Source organism: Ammospiza caudacuta, chromosome 17 (assembly GCF_027887145.1).
Source record: "Ammospiza caudacuta isolate bAmmCau1 chromosome 17, bAmmCau1.pri, whole genome shotgun sequence".
In the NCBI taxonomy this organism is placed as follows: domain Eukaryota; kingdom Metazoa; phylum Chordata; class Aves; order Passeriformes; family Passerellidae; genus Ammospiza; species Ammospiza caudacuta.
This window is the reverse complement of record NC_080609.1, coordinates 10,176,964-10,199,274: the sequence shown is the minus strand read 5'-3', so window position 1 is coordinate 10,199,274 and position 22,311 is coordinate 10,176,964. Positions and strand designations below refer to the sequence as shown.

Genomic DNA, 22,311 nt, shown 5'->3' with positions numbered 1-22,311 from the left:
AGAACCTGTTTACTGAAAGGAAGCTGAGAAAAGCAGGCGGTACATGAGGATTAGGAGATGCAAATACTCAGTATAGCAAACTGCTGTTAAATATTGTCAACTCTTTCATTTGTAGCTACTCTGATTTTTGTAAAGGCTTTGCAAGTTAAGTATCTTCCCAAATTTTTAACTTATCATGTTGTTCTCTAGTACTTTTTTGATCAGTAAGTTAATATGCTGAACTGAGTTCCAGTGGTCTATGTGCTTGCATCAACACCAGTGGAATGTTGTAAAAGATGTCAGTGCTTTAAAAGGAGCATAGATAGATACCCAAAAACCATTCTATTCAAACATCTTTCAATTACAAAAAAGTGATAGAAAAAGCTAAAAATACTTTGTAGTAATTAATTATCTATCACAAAATTCATACAATAAGTGTAATCTTTTAAACATTTTTTAGCGGTACTGTCACTACATCCATAATGGAGTGCGAGAAGACATGCTGGCACCTCAGGATAAGGAAGTGGTGAAAAAAATTTTAAAACCTTTTCCAATTCACATTTTTCCTGGCCCAGAGCCGGAGGAATACCTGGCACGTTTAAAAGGAGAGATTAGGAATGATTATCGTATCAGCATCATGAAAGCCATTGGTAAGACTCACAATCTCTGAGCAGTTCTAACTGTGTAGACATTTACTGCACTTTGAAAACAAATCTTCTATTCTTAGCATTCCATGGAGAATTCCTTTGGGGTCAATAGAACTACAGTAGATCTCAGAAAGAAAATAACCTGTGATCATGCTATATGGCATTCAACAATTTCAACAAATATCTATTTATGAAAACTTACATCAGGTGGAGAGATGGAATGAAAAATTGTTTCTCCTGTCTCCTATTTTTAGAGTCTGGACCAATTATCTTTTTTTTTCCTCCTTTAATATTTCTAGAGTTAAACTTGTGATTTGTTTATTGTGGTGTAATTTATGCTAAAAACATACAAATAACTGTATGACTATATTAGTTTTAAATGTGCAGAATTCTACTTCTTCCTGAACTATGAAGATACAGTGGTTTTGAATGTAGGTTTTGGCTACATATGCAGTCTAACCTTGATATATATGATTTGTTCTAGTTGATTATATCTTGTTGGATCCAGCTGAGAGGAAGAGACTTTCTATTCAAAGCACCCCACGCCCTTTTCCCCGGAGAATTATCTGTGCACCAGTCCCATGGCACAGCTCTTACGAAGAATCAAAAAGTTGGAATGAAAGCAATCTGTTCATAGTGAATTCAATGATGCCTGTTTTGCAAGAGCTCTGGCTTTCTCAGTAAGATGGCTTGTTCATTGGACCTTAATGAAATGTAGCATGTTTTTATTTAATGATTTGCTTAGAGTGCATCTGCTGACTTCTCTACAGACAATCCTGGGGGAGCCACTAGATAGAAAGGGGTGAAATATGTCTATTTTCTAAATAGTTCTTGTTTTTTGAGCCTCTAAGAATTTCAGCATAAAATGATTGTTTCCTGCAATCACTGAATGAACATGTTTTACATGATATGAAAAGATCATCCCCTTTGTTAAAAGGTGCTATGCCTAAATTAAGATCCAGTGCTGAAGTAAATGATGATTTGGAATTCTCATCCTGGTTTCTGTTATGAACGAAATTAATTCTTAAAACTGAGTATCTTTCAAATATTTGTAGTTGAATTTGCCCTGGGGACACTTGAAAATTGAGATGTGTTATCTTAGGAAGATAATATGGTTGTTAGTAAATCTGAGAGCTGGTTTTGCATTTAAGAAACATTTACAGGAATTTAAGCTTGTGTGTTACATACTGTGATATTTGCCATGCTGCTGAAATCTCAATTTTTTCCCCATAGAGTAGTCAGGATAGCTACTTAATAATATGGAATAGAAGCAGTTGGTTTCATTCTGTATGTTCTTTAAGGACTGGATACACCAATGAATCTAGGAAAAGGAGAAAGCAATTTTAGCAAAGAATTAGGAGTTTTAAATACAGCAAGTACAACAAAAATTTATGCAACTCTTTATGTTTGTTGATAAAAAACCCAGTCAGGAATGCACTTGTTGCATAGCTTGGCGATGGAGTGATACTTACAAATGAAATTACATTTTTAGTGTTTCTAACACACTTGAGACCTTCCTGACTATATTTCATGGATGTTTTTTTTTTTTTTTAAACATTATTCCCTGAGGATCTGCTGTGTGTTCCCCTCCCCTAGGTACAGCCACCTGCGCTTTGTTCGCACTGCAGAGGTGCTCTGTGGCCGCCTGCCGCTGCTGCCCACGGAGTTCGAGGGCATCGTTCGGAGGCACTGCCTGGAAGCTCGGGATATCCTTCAGCACAAGTCAGTGCCAGCTCTGGTAGCTGTAGATAAATAGAATATCTCAGGGTCTGACCTACATCAAGGCCCATTATTAAAACAGATCTTCGACAGAGATGACGGCAGCCCCAGCCAAAGGGTGCCAAAGCAAAGCAGGGAATAGCCCTCAGAGGTGTAAACACTGGGACACTGTCAGAGCTTTTGGAGCTGCAGGAGTGCTTGTGCAAGAATAAATAGTAATAAACTATGAATAAATGGAGACTGGAATTCAGAAGGTTTCTGGCCATGAGAGGAGTGGAGTCTATATCTGTAAAAATGATGATGGAAAATCTTTTTTTTAAATTACAGAAATCAGTCAATTTAAGAAAGAGAATATATGAGATACATGATGGAAAGTATTTCTATTCTGCTGCCTGAGATATCTTACAAACTTGTTTCTCATTTAATGCTAATAATTGAATATTGTTTCACAATCAATAAAACAATATAATTTACTATTGTTTTTTCTATTACTATTAATTTAAACAAATCATAGTGGTCCATTATAATAAGCATCCTTAGCTTTAAAACTCAGGTTTCCTCTAAGTCCTGGCAGGTATAGTTTTGTTTGATATCTAAGAAGTCTCTTCTAGCCCTTTGGATTTTACTCATTCTTTGGGTGATTTCTGAGTTTAGATTTCGTTGCAAGGAGCAAAGTAAGACTAACAAACCTTTAAAAACTTTGTATTATTTCATTGTAGGTGGATTCCAACTTGTGCATCTATTTTTATTGATAAGAAAAATATATGGCTTCCTTTTGCTCCTCAAAGGGACTCGGATTCCTCTAAGAAAGTTGAAAGCTATTTTAGCTCCGTGGCAGCTCTAATGTCATTACAATTGCGTGAAATGGTTATTAACTCATTAGAAGATCTTCTTGCATTTTTTATGATCCACAAGGTATGTGCTTTTAGGTATATGTATAGTTTTCTGTCTTACATGGAGATAGTTCATATAACCATAAAATCCTAGTGCTCTTTGAAGGGTAAAATGTCCCAAATGGCTCTTGCCTCCATAAAAAAAATGTCTGTATCCTTCAAAGGCTTGTTCTATACTCAGTGGATTTTTTGCATCGTCAAGAACTGCTTGTATGATCTTCATTTTATTCCTATAGCTCACTTCTTTGTAAATTTTCCCTTCTTTTCCCTAAGGGTGGCAATGACTTTGAAGAGCCATATCAAGGAATGCAGTTCTTCCTATCTCAGATACTCATAGTGAAGCTCTGTGTGAAAGAGCCTGATATTGTCTTTGAACCACCTTTGCCAGCATGTTGGGATTTAATCAGTCATTGCTTCCAGAAGATCCTGCAGAGTTCTGAGGAGCTCCCAAAGGTGCTGGATAAGTTATAGCTGCATACAAAATACAATATTTATAACAACTAGCTATAATATAAAAAGTTATGAATGAGGCTGAAGACTGACATAGAAGATAAAGATGAGGATTGTGAATCATGAACTGTACAAGCCTTTTGGTTATAGAAGACATTTTTCAGATTCAGGTTATATTGAGGCACTGCTTTGATTTTCATATAGTTTTCTCACTGTGAGTAACCAAGTGTTAATTATGGATCAGAGCAGTTTCACATTGCACTATTTTTACCAAATAGTGATTCTTTTAAATGTGGTAGGGGAATGGGTAATAGAATACTTTTTAAAAATTTATTTTGCTATTCTGTGTCTTGTTACAGTGTTTGTAATGATTTCCTTTAGGTAGAGAAAATTCTATTTCCGGAATTACAAAGACGTGATCTCACTCTTAATACAGTCAAGCCACAAGAGTCATTGTTTTTAGAGTATATAAACAAACTTGAAAAGATCTATGAAAGCAACATAGTTGGTCCACAGAAGTAAGTTTTGGCTGGTAACTCCATTGCCCTTCCAAACCCTCAGTTTCATAGCACTGTCCATTTGACTAAATAGAAAATTTGAGTGTATTTTATGTTTCTTTCTATAGAGAAACCTTGCATCAGAAACTTATGTTTGTTTTTGTGGTCTTCTGTGTTTAAGGTATTTAAATGTGTACAAGAAGTACAGCAATCTTTTGAACAACAAATCACGGCAAGATGTCTCAAAATTTTTGGAAAAAGCTCCTTCTTTAGATGCTTTAACTGAGGTAATGTGTTCCTGACAAGTGCAGCATGTCCATACAGCTGCTAAAACATCACACATGACTTCCTAACTTATTGCCTCAAGAACAAATCACTTATTTCACACTTGGGAATACTAGGGAGTGCTCAATTTATATAGCCCCTTACTTTAGGGCTGCTGTGCAAGTGTAGGTGGAGGTTTCTTTATAACCTTCTTCTGTCAGTTTTGTTGTTCTTTCTTAGCAGAAAGGCTGCCCAGAGTATTTGGTCAATCTGCAGCTTGCTTGTCTTTTAAATGTTTTGTCCTCAGTCAGCCCTGACTATTCTTCCCTTTGCATCCCTGAGTTAGAATATGGATAAATGCTTCCCTAAGGCAGCTTGGGGTCTTCCCTACTATGGCAAATTACTGTGCAAAGCTTTCAGCCCTGGAATCTGTGGATAAGTTCAGGTCTCTGGAAAGATAAAAATGACTTTTCCTTCTTCTGTTTATAATAAATGATCCAGTTTGTTGGATGGAAACTATTAGTTGTGTCAGATTTTTCAGCTGTAGACTTTCAGGAAAAATAACAGATTTATTATATTCTGTTCTTAGAAGATTGACAGCTTCACAAAACTGAAAGGAGAGATTGCTTCTATGGATATCACTGTTCCTCTGGCCATGTTCTGTCTGGATGCTCTACAACTGAATGAGGAACTCTGCAGTCGGACCCAGAATCTCAAAGACACATTGATTGAATTTGAAGTGATGGAAAACAGGCGGTTGAATCAAAGGTACCTGTTTGCATGGGTGCTTCTTGGTGTCTGCCTGCATTGCTGCTCTATGTCTGTATATATATGAGATAACTTTACTCATCTGCTGGGGCTTTTAGTGCTGACCAGACAAGTGCAAGATGGGCAGCCTGGCTGAGCAGGGAACTTTGGATAGAACTCACAGGGGGAAAAAAAAGTTCAATGTATGAAGAAATCTAATTTTTTTTTTTCAAAGACAAAATCATTTTACTAGCTCTTGCCTCTCTCTTCATTTACAATCCCAGTGATATGTCTGTTCTCTTTTTTGTTGAAGAATTTGTGATGACTTTGACTTTATTGCAAAGAGAATGAGTGAGGTGCCTCAGAGCACTGAACAGCTAGTGGAATCTGAAGCATTCTTAAAGAAATCCAGTGATGTTACTGTTATTAAACTGAAAAAGGATCTTGAAAAAGCAGCACAAAGGCTGCAAGTCCTCATGGACTATGCTGATCTCTCTGGTATGTCTAACTACAGAATATAAAATTTCCATATGAGAATATTTATATATAAATAATGAGCTTTGCGTGCCTAAATGTTGCATCTTCTAGGGTGCTAGTGGAAAGTTCCAAAAGAGATAGAAAATAAATAAAAAGAATTGAGTAGAGGCCAAAATGTACCAGTGCAGCAAGGAATGCTAGAGGAATGGCACATATACAGAGCTTTTTGACCTGTTTTAGGTATTATTAGGTCAATATTCTGTAATCTGACCAAATGATGTTACACCTCTGTGTTATTAAATAAAAATTCTCCACATAAAAGCCATCCAAAAAGCCATGTCCAAAGGCTCTATGACAGCATGTTGAAAGTGTGACAACTTGCATCTCTGCAGCTGAGGATTAGATCAGAACAGGCCTTTAGTTGCTTTGCTGTCATGGTTTGCTGTTTTTAGTTAATATGAAGGCTGTTCTCTAAGATTGAGGATACATCTGGAGTAGTTACTTTTAGTTTGTGTTTTTATCCAAAGCAAAAATGTAATTCACAGATGCAGTTTGTTATTTGCTGCACCTAAAAAGGGAGAGCAGTTAAATGAATGCAGACCTCTTTTAGTGTCAGGACAATACTGTTTCCTTGAGCAGAATACACCTTGGATCAGACAATGATAGAAATAACAAGGATATTTCATGTTTATTAGACTTCATTTGTGATGAAAATTAGGATGCCTATGGAAGCCAGGACAATTTTCTGTTACATTTTGGACTGGAGTGTTTGCAATTAAGTATTTGATAATCACATTTTCTCTGTAGCTGGGTTTATAAACATGTGTCCTACATTAGTTATAATGACCTAAGTGCACTGAGCAAACAAACAAGTATGAATATGGAGACGTGTGCTCACCTTGTAGTTGTGATGCTCTAGCTTTTGTGAATAATTTAGCATTTACAGATTGAGGACTAGAAATGGTTTAAACATTTTTTCAACTTTTGTAGGTATAATATACATTTAGTTAGGAGTGGTCTCGCTGTGTGTAGTTGAATGGAATTGATATTCTGGAATACCTGAATGGAATTGATATTCTGGAATACCTGTTCTCACTAACTGTCTCTGCCTAGCTAACATCTTATTTAGGTAATTTCACATTCTTAACTTGATTTTACAGTTTTGCTGTCAATCAAACTTGTTTTAGGGAAGAGTTTCTTTGCAGTAAAGATAATCCAGCCACCAGTTTCTTTGCTTATTCCTAAATATAGTTTAACTATTTGCTTGTTAGTAGCCATTCTATTATATAATAACCATTCTATTAAATCATTGATTAAAGGGTATTTTCTTAAAGGTGACTATATTTTTTATTTTAGATGAGGACATAAACCTGAACAGCACAGTTTTCCTTTGGCTTGATGAGATAAAGAAAATATTTGAAAACACTAAAAATATGTTGAATGACAGGAGGGCTGAGGTGGAGAGGGCATTGTTTGAAAGGTATGCTGTTAAGTAATTTTTTTTCACTGGGTATTTTTAAAGAAAAAAAAAATCTCAGTATGAGTAGAAGGGAGATAATTTCAAAGAAGGAAAACTTAAAAGAAACCTGAGAAAGTAAGGAATAAATCTAGCTTGTAGTATTATGGAGATTTCTGAAAATTACTATTGATAAGGGTGGATTTGAGTATCCCTACACTTCAATAGATCTGAAAGGAGGAATGGAGGATTGGTCCAGAATATTCATAATTTTGTGTTGATATATTGATTAGTACAGCAGTACACATAGTTTTGTTACATTGTTTTCACTCTTCCTTTATTTTCTCCAGGTAGTAGAGGTAGCAAATGTAAGTAAAGTAAATCAATTGTGAGGGTTGAAAATGAGCCTTGAATTCTAATCCTGTGAACTGCATAATATTGATATAAGTGATTAGTGAGCTGTCACTGGCATCTGTGTTTGAATCAGATTTCATGTGACAGTGCCTGTTGTAATTAATAAAATAAATGAAGCCTGAAAAGGAATGAATGAAACACAACATCATATTACCTTAGCTATCTTTATCTTAGGTGTTCTCAGTTTAAGGAAATTCTTGAAGTTTATAATAAAGACTTAGAAAGCTTCAAAAAGCGGGGAGATATTGTGACTGCAGAAGAATTGAGGAAGAATACTCAGATGTTGGAAAAGTTAAATAAGAATATAGCTGATGCTCTGGCAGAATTTGAGGTTAGTATTTATTAATTGAGTATGGAGTGGGTTACAATGCGCTGGATGAGCAAAAGTTTGGTTCCTGCTCTGATTTTTCTTCAGTGTTCTGGCCATATATTGTTAAGATGGCTTTAAAATTTCCAAATTCACCAAGATGTGGCAAATATCTTCATGTGCCTATATGCTGGTTTGTCCCAACTACTGACTTGAAGAGCAAATTTTGGGGAAAAGTATTTCAGGGACTTTTAAAAATTGAAATAATGAATTTCAGTGTTTCCAAGCAGTCAGTAGTACCAAGATGCTATCTAGAGAAAACAATTATTCTGGCAGTGTTGGCAGAGGCAGAATGTAAGGGAGCTGGCATTTTTCCTGAATCATGATTTGTGCACTGTAGCTGTGTTTTCAGCCCCTCTGCTTGTTCTCTAATTAAACCCAAATGTATTTCAACTGTTTGTACGATTTCTATTTAACACTGATAGGCATTAAATATACATTTTAACACATAACATGAATTTCAAATGCTAAAAAACAAACTGGAGACCAAGATGTCTAGATTTTATTTAGGGCTCTCCAACTTACTGTATCATCCTAAGTTGAACAGTTTGTGTCAGCTGTGACTCTGCTGGGAAATTAGAAGGGCTGTCTTTGAGAGATCCCACAGGCATTGTGAGGCTTAATTAATCTTCTAAATCACAGTGAGAGAATGAAATTTCTCCATATATGGAGCCATAAGGGTCAAGATTTTAATTAAGTCCCACTCAAAAGAAAAAAATGGAACCAATTAATTGAGTTTAGAATTTAAATAAACTGGTAGTCCTGCACATCAACACTATTAATCTGATTTAAATGCATCTAGTATATTTAATTAGTGTGAGTTTACAGCATGGATATGCTGTTATAGGTAGATCAGAAGAACTGATTAAGCCCAAGTTTCTTAATACATGATTGCAATGAGAGGTGTATCCACACGATTTAAATGACATGACAATTAGCTCAGTCAATGTATGAATTTAAATACTATCTTAGAATATGAATCTTTATGTTTTTTCTGCCTGCAGCTCATATTGAATGATTACAAGTTTTATGAAAGGCCTGTTAGCATTATAAAAGCACAGACTCAGGACTCAATCTGAATTCAGTGTCTACATTTCAGACAGCATTTCTCTGTGCTTCACCTCCCTACCTGTAAAATGAAGACAACAATACTTTTACAAAATCTAAATCCTTGCACATTGATTTTTACTGTAAAATCTTTTGGATGAAGACAATATCTTACCATGAATAAACACAGCAATGAACACCTGTTTTGGTGGGAGCTCCCAGATAATTCTGTAAAAGAAAAAATTTAATCACAAGTTTAAAAAAAATCCTAAAAGCCTCTCTCTAGCTGAGGGGCTTACATTTGGATTTCACTGTGGATTGGAAACTTGTGAGCCTTGTTTCACTGAATTCCATGGTACATTATTGTATTCTAAAATGGATTTGGATTTTAAAATTTATTTGAGTAGTAAAAGATACCCTCAAATACTGAGTTAACCATTGGACTTGATCTTAGAAGGATTTAGGTTGGAAAATACCTCTATGATTCTGTGAAAGGACCAGGGGAATTTTCAAGAACACTGTTACTTAATGCACCTAAAATCCACAGGCCTATATTAACAGATCTGTGACACGTCAAATAATTGTGTATTGTCTGTTCAGAAGTTTAAACAACAATAGGAATTTTTGATGGGAATAACATACTTTTCTTTTTCCCCCTAAAGGGTATTACTTATGAAGAAGGTTTGCTTGGGCAGGAGAAGAGTCAATTTCCTCTCTTGCAATCTATAATTACAACCAAAGAACCTTATGAGCAGCTTTGGGTAACAGCATATGCTTTCCATATCAAATCTGAGGAATGGATGAATGGTGAGGCTTTGATGTTCATTTGAAGAAACGTGTTATTTGCAGTTAGTTAAGTAGATGCTGAGAGGGTTGATTAGTCATGAGAAAATAATTTTAAGGAATAAATGCTGTTAAGCAGTGTGAAATAGAGTTACTGACTTGGATTTTGCATGAAGATAATTTTTTGTAACACATTTGATTTCCAGTTAAAGGACAATGATGAAAAATAGCTGTAATTAAACCACGCTGGGAATCTCCTTGTGCTGAAGTGCCTGCTGTGCTTTTTTTATGCTGCTGTATTCAGGACCTCTTCTGCAACTGAATGCTGATGAAGTTACTGAAGAGGTTGGAAGTATGTGGAGGACCATGTACAAGCTCTGCAAGAGCTTCCCAGATGTGCCTGTGCCCAGGCGCATGGCAGAATCCATGAAATTCAAGCTTGATAAATTTAAACAGCATCTTCCTGTCCTGTCCATTGTCTGCAATCGTGGAATGAAGGAGAGACACTGGCAGCAGGTACTTTAAACTCTGCTTTAGCTGGGGAGATATTCTTCCATAGAAACTGTCAGTCCAATATCTTTTATCCTGTGACATGATAGATGCAGTTTTGACATTTGTAACGTCACAGGCAAAAGCTTCTTTAAATTAATAATTTGTGGTAGAAAAGCAAATTAGGGTGTTGGACTAATACTTGGTTGGAATTTGTTGCTTGCTGTTGGAAAATATTTTACAAAAAGGCATCTTGATAATAGATTTATTTCTTACTTTATTTTCAGATTGGTAAAATTGTAGGATGTGAGATCAATCCAGATGAAAACACTAACCTTAAATACATGTTGGACCGTGGACTCTCAAAATTTATTGAAGAGTAAGAAGTTTAATCCAGTCTCATTTTTTAGACATTGTATTTCATAGATCAGATACCAAATATTAGTTCTTTTGGGGTTTTGTGTGCTGTAAGAACATGCTGTAAAATCGGCTATCAAGGTGTGAACTGTCAGTTGTTCTTGTAGCACAGAGGCATAAAAATCCAGTTGTATTCCTAAATCACTTTATTTGCTGATTTAGAATTTTCTGTCTGTATTTGTCTTCCAATTAATGTCAATATCTCTAACTTGGTGAAGCTGAAAGTGGAAAAATATTCCTTGAAGAAAGAGTCTATGATATTATTAAGAAATTAGTATGAAAGGTAGTCTGGCATGCAGCTCTACCTACAACTGCTTTTTTTTTTGCTCTTCAGCTATGTTACAAAAACCTTTCAAATGTATGTTTCATTTCAATTTAGAATAGAACCTATTGGAGCAGCTGCAAGTAAGGAGTATTCCTTACAGAAATCAATTGAGAAAATGAAATCAGAGTGGGTCAATGTGCACTTTGGTTTGTCCAAGTACAGGGATACTGTAAGTAAACACTAAATCAATATATATATCTGAAAATAATTACTTTGACTCTGAATACCAATTGAGAAATATTAGAGGGATGTTGCTGCTGATTCATTGTGTCCCAATGGAAAGTTGTATCTTACCCACAGCTGAGCAAATGTCTCCATTATTGTAACTCCTTTTGTGTGAACTTAAGTGTCTGGAGAGCTTGTAATCTCACATGCTCATCCTAAGAAATCTGTGAGTCTGAGGACTTCCCCAGTATTGCATGGAAAGCTGGACCATAGCAGAATTTTAACTTGCCCAGAAGAAAGAAGAGTCACAATGCAAAAGATTGAGTCAGAAGGCACCAGCTTCCTATCACAAAACAATCTCTGTCTGGACCTTTGAAACAGGTGTACAGAAGAGATTCCATGTGATATCTTCACATGACAGAGTAGGGGGAAGCAGGATGAGTGGTGGAATACAGTGACTGCCATCTGACTTACCAAAATGTGTGTTCACAGGACATCAACATCCTGTCGTCAGTGGATGACATCCAGCTTTTGCTGGATGATCACATTGTCAAGACTCAGACAGTGTGTGGCTCTCCCTTCATCAAACCAATAGAAGATGAATGTCTGGTAAGGAAAAGCCAGTTTGACTGAGCTTGCATGTCTCAAAATAAGCTTTCCTCAAGTGCTTCAGGGTATATTGACATGATAAAAGACATTAGACAGTTGTTAACTAAGAACACATATTCATATTTTTTGATTTTTTTTGTTGTCATAATTTTGCTTAACTACTAAATGTTTTCATTGCAGGCTTGGAAAGATAAGCTGTGTTTAATGCAAGATATTATAGATAGCTGGTTAAAATGTCAGGCAACATGGTTGTATTTGGAACCAATTTTTAGTTCAGAAGATATTATAGCTCAAATGCCTGAAGAGGGCAGAAAGTTTAAGATTGTGGATTCATACTGGAAAAACATTATGACAGAAGTGGTAAGTGCTAACATTTCATGAATTGTGCATTTTTATGCACACCTGGTAACATGATTATTAATATCATGTGCATGCACGGTTCTTTTCTGCTGTTGAGTATTTGTATTGAAGGAGAGAAAAATCCTTTACTAAAGTCCAACATATTCTAGTCTTGCAGTGAAATTGTAGATTACATAATTATTGAGACTTCTGTAAAGGCTGGGTGTTGAAGGGTAAATCATAGCTCAAGGAAAATGAATTCTAAATGTTTTAGCTTTCTTATGGCTAAATGGTCAGAATTAGGTAGAAAGATGAATGATTTGTGCTTTCAGGATGTGGTAATGGCTTCACTGACAAGGTACAAAGCTTTGTCTGGATACAGAGAGAGTTTGCATTAGACTTACAGGGTGTACACATTTTTGGAGCAACTAAATGGATTTTTTAATGTGATTATTCTGTAATAGGTTATTAGCATGGTTATTCAAAAATTTAGTGAATATGGACTGTCACAGTAATGTTCAGGTTAAGATAATGGGAATAGGAAGTGCAATTTGGTAACCTGTTCAATTCCTGTAAATAAGAAGTGGAGTAAGAGGTCAGACAGTGGTGGTGTAAGCTGACGTGTGTGTCAAAAACACTGGGAGTGTGTTGTTGTATGGTAAAGGTGTTGAAATAATCAGTGTAGCTAAGTAGGAGTTGAGACCTGTCCAACAGCTCAGACTCTCAGAATGATGGGGCTGTAGTGGAACAGAGCTCTCTGAAGAGGAGTGTTATCAGAAGGAGAGAACAGGGAATAATTGTCATGTGCTGTGTCTCTGATAAAACTTACTTGTGAGTGGAAAACAATGTAGCAAGCTCAACACAGGAGCAAGCGCCAAAGGTCTTATTTGTTGACATTTCCTTCATTAATGTCTATGAATTTCAAGTTGGTAAAATTGACAGTCTGAAAAGCAAAACTATCCAATAATGCAAATGTATTTAATACCATGAAAGCATACTATAGAGAAGAATTACAGCATTTTAGTCTCCTGCAGTATATGTGATTGATGCTTACAATTTTAATGTAGAACTTAAGCCAATTTTAAGCAGTTTCTGCTATGCATTTGTTTTTATAAAGGTGAAAGACACAAAGGTACTTGTAGCAACTGAACAACCCAAGATGTTAGACAGACTTCAGGAAGCAAATACTCTCTTAGAGGACATTCAAAAGGGGCTGAATAATTACCTGGAGTCGAAAAGATTATTTTTCCCAAGGTAAATTAATGAAACAGGCCTAAGTTAGAAACAAGAAGCTATAAGCTCTTTCAAACTATTTCTACTGAACTTAAAAGTCTCATTTTATAAACATATGTGGGACACAGTCACATGCAGCAAAAAATGAAAAGCTGTTCTCATCTCTAGACATAACTCGTTTTCCTCAGTTGTGAAATGCCAGAACAGGTGGGGATGGGGAGGCATGATCTGTCTATCACAATGTAAACTTGGATTAGAAAGGCATTATTACCTACAGGGTAGTTTTGAAGGAGCCTTCCCATGGCTGATATGCAATTATGTCCCTGCCCCACCCTCTTCAGAGGTGTGTGATGTGTGGGAGTTGTTCATGATCACAAGGAGCAGGATTCATGGTTTTTACAGGGTACTTAATGGCTGGCTGGAGCCATCTCATCTTCCCTCCCTGAGTTTGAGAACCCTTATTCTTCCTTTGCTTTGAAATTCTGAAAAAACAGATGTGATGAGTTTTATAATGTTAAAAATTGCTTAAGGAAAGGGATTTGAGATAATAATTTCCTCTCTGATACACTGGTATCTTAAGCAATAATAAACCAAATTGTATTAGTAGATTATTAATGGAAATTTTCATGATTGGAAAGTAATTGTATTTTCCTCGCAGATTCTTTTTCCTGTCTAATGATGAGCTGCTTGAAATACTGTCTGAGACAAAGGATCCACTTCGAGTACAGCCACATTTGAAGAAGTGTTTTGAAGGAATTGCTAAACTGGAGTTCACAGAAGATCTGGAGATCATAGGCATGATCAGTTCCGAGAAAGAAGTGGTTCCTTTCATAGATAAAATCTATCCAGTGAGAGCAAATGTAAATGTTTTTTTTTTTAATTTTACTATATGAAATCAGATTCATACATAATACATTGCATAAAGTGCATGTTTTTGAGGGAATTAGGTTTAAACCATTTGGGATCACATCATGAAAGGAGTTCAGGAAATGAGAGTGCAGACTGGTATTCTAGGATAAAAAGGATTTCCTGCAAAAAGGAGTGAGACATAACAGTTTTGCAGTAAATTCCTCTGAAAGGTGGGGCATATTGTGAGTTACAGACACTCTTTTCCCTTAATCCTGTAGGAACAAAGCATGCCCTGAGTTAAAATGAGCAGGCTTACCTGATGATGCAATCTGTGTTTTTTGTTTAAGCTTATATGAAACATATCCAGCTTATATGAAACCTTTCTTTACTGGGTTGTCTTTATATACCTGCGTTGAGACTGTGTAAACTACAGTATCACCAGTCATATTTTGGGTAATTTCAGCCTTTACTTCTTTTATATACAACACCCAGATCTGAAGAAAGCATGTTTAAGCCTAACACATTTCAAATAATTTGTCACTGAAGAAGAAGATAGCAGTCAGGAAATGTGTATTAACTCTTAAGTGTTCTTTCTTGAAGGGCATGGTAGAAAAATGGCTTCTGCAAGTAGAAGAAATGATGTTGGCCAGTGTCAGACAAGTTCTTCAAGATGGCATAAAAGGATATAGCCAGGTAATTATTCCTAAACTATGGTATGAGTTAGATTTCACAAACAAATATACATGAATAGGTTGCTCAAATTCTTAACCAAGGAAACATGTTTGAAACTAAGTGGAAACCAGCTCTTCTTGTTCAATAGTGCCAATTTGAAGTTTTAGTCCTGAATTTCAGGAAGAAAAAGTATTAAAGCTTTAGATGCTGTTCTCATTTATTTACAGCATGAGACAAAAGACATTTGAGGAAAGTAATTTTTCTCCGTGCCATAATCTAATGTGTTTATATGAAATCTTGTGTCTGAAATTTTTCTTTTGGTTTAAGGTTCCTCGGAAAGAGTGGGTACTTCAGTGGCCTGGACAGGCAGTTATTTGTGTTTCATCCATTTACTGGACAGAAGAAGTGTCTGAGGCTATAAGGAAAAAAGCTTTACAAGTAAGATTTTCTTCTAACTTTCTATTTCTAGGCACTGAACTCTGATTAATTAACCACTGATTTCTCTGGTTATTGCTTGACTCTCGTGGTGAGGAAGATGCAGCAGCCAAATTTTTTATTTCATGCAAGAAACTTTTCTTATGTGTTCATGGTGCCTCTGTCATTACAGCAGTTTTAACTATCACTTCACTGAGGCTTTACTCAAACACATGCTCAAGTAGTGGAAATAATTTCTATTTAATTCAATGGGCTTTTTTTTGATCCTACTTAAGCTGGGTGAATGAAGATTTATTTGGAGATTAAGTCTGTCAACAGAATGTTTGGGCTGCTTTATAATGTTGAAATAGAAAAATATTAATAAACTTTACATCCAATAGTGCATTTTAATAATGCCTTTTTGTTTCTGTATCCTTACTGAATATATTAGCTTTAACTTGCCTGCATTGTTTAACATCAGATGAAGATTTTATTCAATATATCCAGACAGAACTAAAATGTTTGTTACTTTCAGAGAAAGTATCCTGAATAATCTATAGCTGAAAAAAAAAGGGAAGGAATCACAGAACAGTGAATCACAGAATTTAGGGGACCTCTGGACATCATGTAGTCCAACACCAGTTTAAAGTAAACCATGTTGCTAATGGACTTGGTCCCATATGCCCATCCTTTCTTGTGTGGGGGAAGCTAAACAAAGAATATCTGCTCCTGTCCCTCTGTAGAGTTTTGTCACTTCCATTAGGAAGAAAGATAAGCCTTCTGCTTATAAGCCTTCTTTCAGGCCATAAATATTTTTGAAGTGTTCATGTTAAAATAAAATGCCAGTATACCAAAGAGAATTTAAAATATTTGTATGGTGCCCAGACTACCATTCATATGTTTTGTTAGAGGGGCTGTCTCCAATGATTGCACCCACGGGGGCTTAGGAACTGCTGGCTCCAGCATCCCATTAATGGCTGTGCTTGTTTCTGTGGCAGGATTTCTTGGAGAAGAGCAATGTCCAGATCAAGGACATCGTTGAGCTGGTGAGAGGGAAGCTGTCCAGTGGAGCCCGGCTGACCCTGGGGGCTCTCATTGTCATTGATGTGCACGGTAATGAGCAGCTGCTCCTCCCCTGGGGCAGCTGGGGCAGTGCTGCTGTCAGCACCTGGGTGGACTGCTGGAGAGAAGCATCTAAAATGCTTTCTCTAACTTGAATCAGCCTTTACAGAGTTATTGCTCAGCTCTTTGGGAAATGAGGGTCGTTCAGTACTGCAGAAGGGTCTCGCATCTACTTAGAACAGACACTGGAATCTAGTTACAATTAAACTGATTGCCTATGCAAAACAATTACAAATTCCTCTCTAACATGAAAACCAGCCTCTAAATGTTGAATTACTCATACATAGCTCTAAGTAAATGCTACTTTACTTGTAAGTTAAGTAAACTACCTCAGCAGAAGTGTCTAGATTTTTTTAAAACGATCTGTGTCTTACTCTGCAGCTCGTGATGTGGTCTCAAAATTGGTTGAAGACAAAGTCACAGATCTGAATGACTTCCAGTGGATTTCTCAGCTGAGATACTACTGGACAGAGAAGGATGTGACAGTGAGAATGATCACAACAGAAATGAAATATGGTTATGAGTACCTGGGCAATTCACCACGTCTGGTTATAACCCCACTGACAGATCGATGTTACAGGTAAGGACATACTGTCTATGAATAATGCTTTATTTTTCTGGATTGATCTGTGTTTACTTCCTTTTTCCTTGTTAATAATAGGAGGAACGTCAGAGGCTAACATTTTCTTGTAGATTTTGCCCTAATATGGTAAAAATATTTACAATGTATAGCCTGCTACACCAGTAGAGTAATAGATTCTACTGTATCCAAGAAGGTGCTTCTGAAAAGAGGTGGCAGCACATGGTATTGGAACTGCAAAGAATTCTACAGTAGCACTGGTCAATTAATTTACCTGAAGTAAGGCACACAGTTTGGATATGCCTGCCTGTAAGATAAATGAGGTAATTAAAAAGCCCTTCACAGATACTCGAATGCAGTTAGCTTCCTGTTCCTCCACTGGCTTGCAAGAGGATTTAATGGAAATACTTCAGTCCTCAAGGTTAAAATATTCAAAGGCATTTCATATTTCACTTCTGGTGAGCCCTCAAGACATGAGTCAAAGCCTTATGGTTTTGTAAAATAATCAGATCACTCCAGTATTAACAGGGATCTCATTTTAGTAGGATGTTCACTTGGAAAGCAATGTGATTCCCAGGTTTTTGTAACAAGCTTTATGCTTTCTCATCCATTTTTCTAACAAGCTTTATGCTTTGTAAAGATTGGCTGAATTTATAAAGCCAGCTTCAAGCTCTTGCCAGTTCAAGTGTCACTTGAGGGAAATGTGTGCTTTTGTAGACTCTACCATTTTGCTCATGGCACTGTTCATTTGCTTGTGTAATTGAGGGTATACAAGGAGGATGCATGTAATAAAAGCCTTGACATTCCTTTTAGGCCAAGTGGCCAAATATGACCTTTCACAATTAGGAATCACTTATGAGACAATACTAGGTTTTTAGGGCAAGCTGTGAAGTCAGTAGAGAAACAAGTGAATTGTTTTCAGGAGAGCCTGTATAGGAAAGTACATGTCAATCCATTCAGAAATAATCTGATGTTAAAGATTGCTATTTCTAACACCTGTGTTCTTGATAATGTAGGACATTAATGGGTGCCTTGAAATTAAGTCTTGGTGGTGCTCCAGAAGGGCCTGCTGGGACTGGCAAAACAGAAACAACCAAAGATCTAGCAAAAGCTATAGCTAAGCAGGTACCAAAACTCCCTTTTTTGCTTTCTACTGTTTATGTTTGGGTATGTAGATATTAAAATGCCATTCTTAAGCAAGTGCTGCTTATTTTGTAGCTATTCATTTACAGTTGGACTCAAACATCTTAAAGGTCCTTCCCAGCCTAATGATTCTGTGATTCTGTTCTTCATTCATGGGAATATTGGTAACAAGCTCACATTTAGGACTGTGTCTATATGGCATCCTGTTTTCTTAATCCAAAATTAGCAACAATAATCCCTTCCCATTTTAGATGCTAAGAATTTTATAGAGGTAATACTTTTGTGGTAATACTGAGAAATGCTCTGTGTGTTTTTGTTGCAGTGTGTTGTCTTTAACTGCTCTGATGGCCTCGATTACAAGGCAATGGGCAAGTTCTTTAAGGGGCTGGCACAAGCTGGGGCATGGTCCTGCTTTGATGAGTTCAATAGAATTGAGGTAATGTTTTAACTCAAATAAAATGAGAAAGCTTCAATTTAAGACATAAGAAGTTTTAGATTTAGACATGACAGCATTATTGCCTATTTTCTGCTTTTACTTGTGGTGAGGCCTCTTTGTTTTGATGATTAGTGACACAGAAATAGGCATTCTGCTGCCTGCTCTAGAAGCACATGCCCACCTGTGCTGTGTTGCAGTAGTGTTGTGTTCTGGGTCAATTTAGCTGGAAAAAATGTTCCTTTACAATTTTTTCTTTTGTATGTGTCACTCCTTTGTTGGGAAAGAAATTTCTTGTCTTCTCCTTGAGAAATCAAGCTACAGATGTGGAGTTGCATTTGTCTATGTTCAGCACAGGATGGACAAATCCCAGTGGAGGAATTCCTGTAATAACCAGAGCTGAGTGTCACTAACTGAGTGACCTGATTATCAAGCTGTGTAAACTGACATATCTCATTCTCCCCTTGATCTTACTCTGGTCATTTTGTTTAATTTGGTCACTGATGACTTTGGATAAGTTTTATCATTACTTTGATGAAATTCCATTTAAGTACATACTAGTAAATGTAGAAATTTCATCAAATTCTATTTTGTATGTACTAGTATTAAGTCCTTAATTTTTCTGTTCTTCAGCTGCAGCTTGTTTTCTAGTGAATTCAAGCATTAGCATTTCTTTTCCAATATTCTGTTATCTTGATACTTTCAAACAATCAGCAAGTCTTAGCTATTATTTACCCTCAGTTTTGGGCGTTGAGTGAATCAGTTTTTCTGGAGAGCCTAAGCTGTGTCTGAGTTGAAGGGAAAGTGCTTTTAGAGGCCTCCAGAGGGAGTTCCTGTCCAACTAACTTAGATGACTACATTCAGGCACACGGTATTTCCCTGAGGAGGCTTTTAGAAGCCCTTGTTGATCAGTCTGTTAGTTGAGTAGAGAATAGTGGCACTAACTTTCAGAGGATCCCTTCCATAGACAGCTAATACAAAAATCAGGGCGATTTTTCCCTGGAAGAATGCAAATACAGCCATCAAAATATGTAAACAAAACTATTTTTTATTGGTTCTCCAAGTGTCTTATGTTTTCCAATCTGTTCTGTATTAGGTTGAAGTATTATCTGTAGTTGCCCAGCAGATACTTAGCATCCAGCAAGCTATAATCCGTAAACTCAAAAAATTCATCTTTGAAGGGACAGAGATCTCTCTTAACCCCACATGTGCTGTGTTTATTACCATGAATCCTGGCTATGCTGGACGGGCAGAGTTGCCTGATAATCTGAAGGTAATCTGAAATCCTGTTTTCTTGTAGAAATTAAACTGAATTTGTGACTTCTTGTCTATAATAATAAAAAAGTCATCAATTGGATAATAAACTGATGTCTAATGGTTGCTTAGCTTAAGGAAGAAAAATGCCATCACTCTGAATTTCCCCTCCCTTGCTACTTCTGCTGAGTATGACCCCATGTGCTCTGGAATATCCCTTGGCTCAGCTGTCCTGTCTGTGTCCCCTCAACTCCTTGGGCATCCCCCTTCTCCTGGCTGATGTGTGGGGTGAGGAGCACAAAAGGCATTTTCTCTGTGTGAGCTCTGCTCTGCCCTAACTAAAACATCCCTGAATTATCAACACTGTTTCCAGCACAAATCCAAAACACAGCCTCAGGCCAGCTACTGTGAAACAATTTAACTCTACCCCAGCCAAAACCAGCACAACTGATAACCCATTCAAGTGTATCCCGCTGTGCTTTTCACCAAGCTTTAGTAAACAGCTAGGGTTGTACAAAATGCACAGAAGAAAGGTCTCAGACTAACCATATTGGTACCAGTTTACAGCTTTAGCTGTGCTCTCCCTAACTGGAAATTCTCTGGGTTTACAATGGTTTGGTGATCCAAATCCCAATTTAAATTTATTATAACTTTGTGAGTTGCTGAGACTCTATGGTCCTGATTCTTTTTCTGACATTGCCACAATTCTTTGAATGATCTTTTACAAAGCATTAACCACACCATGTTCTGGATTGTCTGTTATGACAGTGAGATGAATGTCACCTCCCTTTTCCTCTATTTAGTTCTTTAGAATTGACTCTTTCTAAGCTTTTGTTACTGCAGTGCTTAGCACAGACCTCTTGAGCCTCTTGATAAGATCAGAATAGAATAGAACTCTAAAGCAGTCTCAGATTTCAGATGATTCATGAATTCTTTGCATTCATGAATTTATGGAGAGATGCTATTCTTACTAAACAGGCACAATTTATTACAGTATTCCCCAGTCAAAGTTGATATCTTACTTTTTTTCTTACAGGCGCTGTTCCGAACAGTTGCCATGATGGTCCCAGATTATGCCTTGATTGGGGAAATTTCACTTTATTCAATGGGATTTCTGGATTCTAAGAGGTAAGACATGCTGAATTTTCTACCTTAGTTGAGTCTGATATACCTCATTCCTCTCTAAGGCATATATGTGTGTTTGAGGCATATATGGAAGGCTGTCCATATTTTGTTTCTCTAGAAAGGACTTTTTAATCTCCTGCTTTCTTGTCAATTCTCATTTTCCACCTCATTCTGCCAGATGTGCACTTATGCACAGAATCACTTGGAAAATGTATCAAAATATGATACAGAATTCCTAGATGATGCACACATCCTGTACCATGGCATTTTTCCACAGTCTTGCTTTCCAGGTGCCTTGGGCCACCTTCTCAGCTGCTGTGTCTTAGAATCACTGCAGATACTTGGTGTATATAGGAAGGTGAATTATTTTCCTTGCATGGTGAGATACTTTCACTCTACATGTTATATTTTATTATCCACAGTCTTGCCCAGAAAATTGTTGCCACTTACCGTTTGTGCTCGGAGCAGTTGTCGTCCCAGCACCACTACGATTATGGGATGCGTGCGGTGAAATCTGTCCTGACAGCAGCAGGGAACCTAAAGCTGAAGTACCCAACTGAAAATGAAAGTGTGCTGTTGCTTCGGGCTCTGATGGATGTTAATTTGGCCAAGTTCTTGTCCCAGGATGTGCCATTGTTTCAGGTAAGGTATCAGGCCAGTGTGTTTTAGGTTTGATGATGATGATATCAGTTATAAGAACTCAGAGAAACAGTCATTATCTTAATTTGGAACAGTTTGATCTAGATGATGCCATATTATGTAGAGTTTTTTCAGTCCACTGATCTGGAGGAACTCTCTAGTTCTGTTAGGATTATTTTGAAAAGCAAACTTTCAATGGTTCCTTAAAGTTATTCTATGAAATGTTTTAGATGATATATTGTTAAAAATCATCTTGGGCTGTTTCATTCACAGAAATCATTCTTTGAAGTTTGTTTTCTGGCTTTGTGCTCCAAAATAGATGTGGATAATTAAATTAAGGTCATTTAGAAATTTGAGTTCAGAATAAAAATGGTGATGTTTCTGTTTGCATTCTGCTTTCATAGCAAATTAATTAAGATACAAAGCAGTAAATAGGACTAAAATCTAGGGTAGAAGCACAGCCAGAGTCACTGCTCTGAAGTTTTGGAACACTTTTAATCACTGAAATTCGTTCAACTACTTTCACATCATTTTGTGTAATCCTCATGGGGGCAAATTTTTAAAGCAATAGCAAGGTGTTCATGAAAACTGCAGGCACAGGTATCTGTTTCATGTGTACAGAATGCTTCCATGGCTACAGTTTGCCTAGAAGTTATTTCTGTCCAGCTGAGGACATCTGGTTTTAAGCCCCTGTCATCTGTATTAATATTGTTTTACTTAGGAATTTTCTTTTTGTGTAACCTGTGTTTAAATAGTGTTCAAT

The 22,311-nt window shown here is 36.7% G+C and overlaps 1 protein-coding gene across 1 annotated transcript in view; it reads left to right on the top strand.

The window, feature by feature from the left end:
• Positions 1 to 22,311, top strand: part of DNAH3 (dynein axonemal heavy chain 3) — a 49,834-nt gene that overhangs the window by 2,120 nt on the left and 25,403 nt on the right. Inside the window, exons 5-32 of the mRNA XM_058815735.1 lie at positions 440 to 629; positions 1,111 to 1,306; positions 2,223 to 2,348; positions 3,065 to 3,260; positions 3,512 to 3,691; positions 4,070 to 4,206; positions 4,367 to 4,472; positions 5,039 to 5,217; positions 5,510 to 5,694; positions 7,030 to 7,153; positions 7,718 to 7,874; positions 9,620 to 9,764; positions 10,045 to 10,256; positions 10,517 to 10,608; positions 11,026 to 11,140; positions 11,629 to 11,745; positions 11,926 to 12,105; positions 13,202 to 13,338; positions 13,976 to 14,177; positions 14,767 to 14,859; positions 15,166 to 15,276; positions 16,251 to 16,365; positions 16,756 to 16,954; positions 17,971 to 18,079; positions 18,420 to 18,533; positions 19,627 to 19,803; positions 20,821 to 20,912; positions 21,332 to 21,551. Coding sequence (XP_058671718.1) covers positions 440 to 629; positions 1,111 to 1,306; positions 2,223 to 2,348; positions 3,065 to 3,260; positions 3,512 to 3,691; positions 4,070 to 4,206; positions 4,367 to 4,472; positions 5,039 to 5,217; positions 5,510 to 5,694; positions 7,030 to 7,153; positions 7,718 to 7,874; positions 9,620 to 9,764; positions 10,045 to 10,256; positions 10,517 to 10,608; positions 11,026 to 11,140; positions 11,629 to 11,745; positions 11,926 to 12,105; positions 13,202 to 13,338; positions 13,976 to 14,177; positions 14,767 to 14,859; positions 15,166 to 15,276; positions 16,251 to 16,365; positions 16,756 to 16,954; positions 17,971 to 18,079; positions 18,420 to 18,533; positions 19,627 to 19,803; positions 20,821 to 20,912; positions 21,332 to 21,551 — 4,206 coding nt within the window. The remainder of the gene's footprint in view (positions 1 to 439; positions 630 to 1,110; positions 1,307 to 2,222; positions 2,349 to 3,064; positions 3,261 to 3,511; positions 3,692 to 4,069; positions 4,207 to 4,366; positions 4,473 to 5,038; positions 5,218 to 5,509; positions 5,695 to 7,029; positions 7,154 to 7,717; positions 7,875 to 9,619; positions 9,765 to 10,044; positions 10,257 to 10,516; positions 10,609 to 11,025; positions 11,141 to 11,628; positions 11,746 to 11,925; positions 12,106 to 13,201; positions 13,339 to 13,975; positions 14,178 to 14,766; positions 14,860 to 15,165; positions 15,277 to 16,250; positions 16,366 to 16,755; positions 16,955 to 17,970; positions 18,080 to 18,419; positions 18,534 to 19,626; positions 19,804 to 20,820; positions 20,913 to 21,331; positions 21,552 to 22,311) is intronic.